Source organism: Danio aesculapii, chromosome 10 (assembly GCF_903798145.1).
Source record: "Danio aesculapii chromosome 10, fDanAes4.1, whole genome shotgun sequence".
In the NCBI taxonomy this organism is placed as follows: Eukaryota; Metazoa; Chordata; class Actinopteri; order Cypriniformes; family Danionidae; genus Danio; species Danio aesculapii.
The window spans coordinates 22,375,318-22,382,474 of NC_079444.1; the positions used below are offsets into that span (position 1 = coordinate 22,375,318).

Here is a 7,157-nt window from a genome sequence, read left to right on the forward strand (position 1 = left end):
AAAATAAACAAACAAAAAAACTCACATTTCAAAGATCACCCACAACTTCACTGAGCAAAAGTCACAGCACAGGGACGTCAATCACGTTTTTGAGTTCCCTTGAAACATTTCCATTATGTTCGGTTCTTTTTGCATTGTGGGAAAATGCAGCACGTTTTTTTCATGTATATGCATTGTGAGGATTTGCAGCTCGTGTGCTATCAAACGGATGAAGATCTTTTCTTAATTTGCTGCCATTTTTTGTAACTGCACATGATTTCTTAAAAGCTCTATTGGCCACTGTACTAGTGGCCTAATAGTTAGAGAATTGTACTTGTGATCGGAAGGTCATGGGTTTGAATCCCAGCTCCAGCAGGGATTGTCAGTGGCACGCTCACCACTCTCAATACCACGGCTGAAGTAAGTCATCAGAGCAAGGCACTGATCCCCCAACTGCTCTCCGGGCACTGCAATTGCTGTCCAATTCTCTGGGTGTGTGTTCACTGCTGCGTGTGCACTTAGATGGGTTAAATACAGAGCATAAATTCCAAAAATACTTGGCCAAAATCACTACTTAGACAAGTAATTTCTTTCCTGCAGGTACTGTTTGCTAACAGTATGACAGCGCCAGTCGTTGTGTAAACGTAGCCTTAAAGTAATTAAATATGATCATGTTCACACACCATTTTTTTTTTTCGTTTTTATGACCATGTCCTAAATTGACACACTTTAAAAATAATTGCAACTGCAGTCTTTTAGAAACAAAGCCATCATCTCGACAAAACCCCTCAAGGAAGGAAAAAGTCATTGTGTTTACAACTGTTACAGTTAACGGATATCATAATCGAATACATGCTTGTTCAAAAGAATGTGTAATTTATCGTCACTCTTCAAAAACTAATCCAAGAGCTTTACACAATGGTCTGAAATGGACAATGACTTAATAATTTAATATAATGTAAACATGTCACTGAACAAAACACTTACATGTATCAGTCAGTTTGACCCTTGGTGGTTCTCATACAGTTTGAGGAGTCTAAGTCTTCTATGTTGAGTCTGAAGGTCAGTCTACGTGAGAGAACTGTCAATACAATTGCATACTGTAGGTATAGAAACAGTAACAAATGGTCTCAACATTGACTATTATTCAAATAAACAGTATTTAATCCACTTGTGTAAGCTTCCGTGTTTTGTAGAGGAGAACTTGAGGGCAGCCTGTCCGAGGGGTTTTCTCACTTGATAATAATCTATATTCTCTCTCTTACTCTGCCTCTCTCCTCCTCTATAAGGAGATTTGTAGTTAAATAAAGCCAAATACTCCACAGAAGCCAAGTGCTCCATAAAACTGTAAAGGTGTAAAACAGCCTCTGCTATTAAGAGAATGGAGTGTGTGTGTGGATGTGTGTGTGGTTTACGTTTCTATACAATCTCCACCTTGCGTGAAATTGGGCACTGGGCAAACTGAGAGGGTGATCATTGATTAATCAGTATACGTTAATGAGCTGCATCGATCGAGAGACCAGTAGACTCAGTGCCGACCTTAGAGGGTGTGAGACCAATACGCCATCTTACAGCAGCAAGGGAACCCATCCTGAACCAGACACTCTGAGAGACAGATGCGAAGGGTGTTGTGGGTACAGCAGGAGCTTGACATTGTTATGATGGATGTCTATGGATCACTGACCTGACAATGCAACAGTGATCCCACGATCCCACACTGCTGTGGCTACGTGACGCCCACTAATTTGTCAATTTTTGTCTGCTTCAGTTCACCCGAAGCACTATGGATTGCATTTTAAACCGCAACTCTTGAGATGTGACTTCTTGGGCCATTCAGAAGGACGTCCAATGCAATGTCAAATCATATATATTTTCGTAACTACTAATGTTAGTGCTTAATTTGTATGAATTTGTGGAATCTCATTGATACCAAAGTTCCTTCAAGGCAAGACATTTTAAATCGCAGCCATCTTTGCATTTTTTCAGGTTGCCCAAGCTCAATCGAATTGTCTTTCGCATGAGACATTAAACCGAGGTCCTGACTCTCTGTGATCATTAAAAATCCCAGGGCACTTCTCGTAAAGAATGGGGGCATAACCCCTGTGTCCTGGCAAAATTTCCTCTAGCTGCCCTTACCCATCATGGCCTCCCAATCATTCCCATCTACCGAATTGGCTCTATTACTGTGTCTCCACTCCACCAATAGCTAGTTTATGAAGAGCTGGCACCGTTGTCCTGTGGCTGACATCGCATCATTCAAGTGGATGCTGCACACTGGTGGTGGTGTGGAGAGGCCCCCCCTCATGATTGTGAAGCGCTTTGGGTGTATAGCCATGCATGATAAATGCGCTCTATAAATATACAATACATTACAATCGAAGTGAACGAGATCACGACACCAACCTCATTTATGGTTGTTTTACACATTATCATCCTCTGATTATTGCCTCATACGATCGCGCTGCTCTTCTGAAGTAATTCCCAACTTTGTCTTGGCAAATCTCCTCCCCAAATAACGTTGGCCTCTTTGTTTACACGTTTGTGGGCGTTTGAGTAGTTTATGTCATGTGATATATGTTTGATGGGACGCACTATACCTCGTGTTGATTTACAGATTACAAAACCGAAAAACTTTTGTTTTCAAGTGTAGTTGGTTTGTTTAAATGTAGAGAGTTCAAGCTTCGTGTGGATGTATGTATCATGTCTGTGAATCAAGTGTTTCCTGAGATTCCAGTACGCTTGTTCACCCCAGATCATTAATTATAACTGCAGAAACTGTTGTAAAGAGCACATGTATGGTCCGAGACCCTCTCCCAGAGAAATGTCAGTCTATAGTGATCAATGATTGGTTACTGTACTAGAAGGCAGAGCTTCATTCGCCATATTGATCATCACAATGTTTCCCATGTTTCGAGTGACATGTCCTGTGTATTCTATAGTCTTTGTAAATACCATTGTATATTACGAAGAAACGTAACTATTTCATCTATTGTCAGAAAGTGGCTAATTCATATAAATCCATATGATTTCATAAATTAATAAGATTTTATAATCATAATTACTTACATTTATATAGCGCTTTTCTGGACACTCAAAGCGCTTTACAGAATTTTTGGGGGAATTTCCTCATCCACCACCAATGTTCAGCATCCACCTGGATGACGCGATGGCAGCCCTGTTGCGCCAGACTGCACACCACACACCAGCTGATTGATGGAGAGGAGATATAGTGATGAAGCTAATTTTGATATGAGAGTGGTTAGGAGGCCATGATGGACAGAGGCCAGTAGACAAATTTGGCCACCCCTGCTCTTTTTCGAAGGACATCCTGGGATTTTTAATGATCACAGAGAGTCAGCATCTCAGTTTAACATCTCATACGAAAGACGGATAATGGATATATCTGTTTACGTTTTTTAAAAGGCAGCATGCCTCTAAACCCCACCACTAACCCTACCCCTCATTAGATGATGAGCATCATACTAAACACACTATGAGCATCATGCTAAAATATATGAATTAGATTGTACAAAGTAACACAAATTAGCCACTAAATCTAAAAAGTTACAAAATGCTTTGTTGTATATGCATAGTTCAGACATGAAACTCTAGCAATCCTGTGTTGATTCATTCACATGCAGTAGTATTGGCCAATCAGAAGTACTTCCTAATCCACATAAGCATGTGTATAGTGTGCCCTAGCTTGCCTCTGGTATACTGCGCAATTATGAAAGATTATTATCCCCCATCCTCCCCCAGCACCACATACCTTACAGGGGTTTTACTTCTTTTATAACAGCTGCTTTATTTTATCTTGATTAAACTGAACTGAATATTATTCTTGCTCTACAGCTGCAACATCATCAGCAGCAGCAGCATCATAGCAAATCTTGTCCTCCAAACCTTGTCAAGCTTATGTGTATTTCATACACATATCAATAAACACTGGTTGAAATTATCACTCCGAGAGTTGTCATGACTGAAGTATATTTTGGTGTGATCCCATTAGGTTCACCCCTGAAGATACAGGTCAGTGAGGCTTTGAACAAATCACACCATAAGACTATGCTATTGTGCTGATTAGGAGGCTTCTTAACTAACCTAACCAACGAAATATAACTCATCTGCCAGCTAGATGTCAGTAGGTTTAAGATTCAAGGTACCTACAGTACCTGGAAGCACAAACAAGACCTTGTTAACCATCCAAACCTTGACCCCTGGAGGTAGATAAGCTGTAAATAAACACTAACCAGCATATACTTGTCTAGATTAGAATGGCAGCAAGTCTTTACAGAACATCAGGCTTACACAGGATAAGACCTGCAGTAGAAATTTCACCTGTGCTAGGATTGCAATATTTGATGTAGTTGCCTGAGCCAGTATTTGTGTGTGTTTTCATGTGCGAAAACATATTTGCATTTCAGTATGTCCCTAAACCACATTATGCTAACGGTACTGGAGCGTAATGTGATAATGTGTTCAGCAGATATCAAAGGAATGTAAATATTACAGAATATAGTCCCAGGAGCAGGACGGGCTATCAGCGTTACTTCAGTATCATAAAAATACATGCACACGCTCCCTCTTTCACATCTATTTCTGTTTATACCCATATTTTTCTGATGATTGCAGTGTGGCGCGTTGCATGTTCATTGGTGAGAGAAGCGGATAAAGAGGCAGATTAATATCCCTGGCTATATTCATTTTGGTTTATGTACAAAACACCCACTCTCTCGCTGTCTCACTCTCAAAAGACTTGCTCACTCACTCACTGCTTTACCTCTTTACCCCTTTTTATTGAGTTTGACAGTTCTGTTATTCAATATGCAGTTATTCAGTCTCATTCTTTGGCATCAGATGTAATAAGCATTTGATTAATATCTTTACCCCAAAACTTCCAATCGATTGACAACAAACAGAAGTGTTTTTGCTTTAGTAAAACTGCTAGTCAGAGTTGTGGACACTGGTGTTTTGCATTTTTGCCCTGTAGGTTGACATAACAATAGCAAAGCTTCAGTCTCAGTATCAGTGCTGTAATCAGAGAGCATGCTGTTTTCTTTTTTCTGTTTGGCCAGTGGCAAGGTTACCGGAACTAAAACATGGCCGGAATCCAACGTCTCATGTCTCCACTGAGTAACAATCTTTTTATAAAACACAATTAACATTAGTTATTACAATGCTGACATACTTGTCCATGTGTGAACATGGAAGAGATGATGTATCTCGGGGTAGTAATTAGCATCCTAAGGGCAGGTCTTAACGCAACCCAGAATAGCCTGTGCATGTGGGACACTTTCAAAGACTGTAAATCACACCTTATAAAGGGCTTGCCTTTTCCGGCTTTGTTCATGTCATAAAATAGCAGTCAACCCCCTTCCTCCCTTATAAAAGTCTGAATAAATCCCATAATGCTGCAATTTAATGAGCTTAGCATTTCTCTCCTTTAGATGACCTATGGAGCATTGCTTTGGAGAGACAACTGTATTTCAGAGCAGAGTGTATTTCAGGACTTTGTCCCAGTCAGTTTGAAACTGAGAGCCAAGAAACATGACATCAGTGTGCAACTTTAGGTCAAATTTTTTTACAGTTTGCTCTTTGGTGTTCTGGGAAAGCAGCTACTGTTTGATTTAAAATAGTTGCCAGTTGTTTAAATTGAATAAAATATGAATTACAGATGGACTTACCTGGTCTTTTGTCTGTTCTTCCTCTTCGACCACCACATAGTCGTACTTTAGATATAAGAACGAGAATTTGTTTCTGGCAAAGGGACTTGTTGCTCTTGGGGCACGGCTTCCGTTTATTTGCTATCGGCCGGTTGGCCTGGTCGTCCTTGACTGCCCGTTTTTGTCTGATGAGAGAACTGGCAAGAGCTGCCATCTTCCCCCCCTCTCACCTTTGGGAGGGGGGTCTCTGTTTGCTTAGGAGACCCTCTTGGATACAGTTGTCTTTTTTTAAGCAGCGCAAAGAGATAAATGTCAAAGGTCAAACCTTGCAGGGTGAGGCAAGGATTCAGGTAGTTTCCTCACGTGTTCCTGTGTTTCCCTCCACTAAGGGAAGAGGTTAAGTTCTGGTCCACTCACAACCTGTCCATGGTTTGTCCTTCATCATGTTTGTTTTACTAAAAACATTTTGATATCCCAACAAATCCGTAAATCGTAAATCGACACAATCACATTTCCACCAAAAAATACAGAAAGCAGCTGACAAAGTCATCGTTGCGACATCACCGACATATTCGCCCCCCCCTCTTCTCACTTCCCCTCCCCTTGTGTCTTGTTCCTGAAGACGAAAACACTGACAAAGCTAAAGTTTAGCACACAGAAACGATAAGCTTTCTCACCCGCACACGGCTGGTCCTCGCAGAAACTTCTTCAGTCTCCACCAGCAGAATTTATTCGGGATAAATTCAGGAGCGGATCCTGTCAGGAATGGGCAGATGGTCAGCCTGCAGTCCCTATGGCTAACTTTAGTTGTGCTGGGTGGGGGGGGGCTTGGGGGAGAAAAAAATAATAATCTGGAGTGGTAATCCTGCGCTCCCACGTCCAGAGGCACTTCTGCTTCAGCTGCTGGGACGGACAAAGCCCTGAGTCGCAGGACGGGAGCCGGCAAAAGAAGAATGGACTCCGAGAAATTTCCCTTCTGCCTCTTCTGGCACACGCTATCTCTCCCCACAGCCCTACATTACCCCCCCTCACCCCAAAGCCAGCGAGCGCGCGTGTGTGGGTGTGTGCGCAAATCCAGCGGCTACCACCAGTAAAGGTGACATTCATGAGAGAACAAGTGAGGGAGGGAGAGCGAGAGCGATTGAGTGAGGGGAAAGAGAGCGAGTGAGTGTAAAAGAGAGTGGGAGAAGAACAAGAATGATGAATGAGAACAATGGAGGAGAGAAAACAGAAAGATGAAGGGAGAGAAAAAGAGGAGGGTGAGAGAGAGTTAACGCTTCTGTTCTTCCTTCACTCCGTCGTGTCTGTCCTTGATGGGTAGAGTGGAGGGTAGAGAGAGAGAGCTTAAGGTGCCAGCGGTGACAGTTTTCAGTCACCTTAGGAAGAACATCATGCATTCTGAGTCAGTTATCGCTGCCAAATTCACACACTCTCACATACATTTATCCGCCTCACCCGCTTCTCTCTCTCTGATACACACATCCCTGTGTACACAATCACTTTTAGGGGATTAGG

The 7,157-nt window shown here is 41.9% G+C and overlaps 1 protein-coding gene across 1 annotated transcript in view; it reads right to left on the minus strand.

Annotated features, from left to right (window-relative positions):
- The window catches only part of fgf11b (fibroblast growth factor 11b), an 87,976-nt gene extending 81,774 nt beyond the window's left edge, over positions 1-6,202 (minus strand). The window contains exon 1 of the mRNA XM_056467538.1: positions 5,664-6,202. Within this exon, the coding sequence (XP_056323513.1) occupies positions 5,664-5,856 (193 nt within the window). The 5' untranslated portion in view covers positions 5,857-6,202. The remainder of the gene's footprint in view (positions 1-5,663) is intronic.
- Positions 6,203-7,157: the final 955 nt, after the last annotated feature.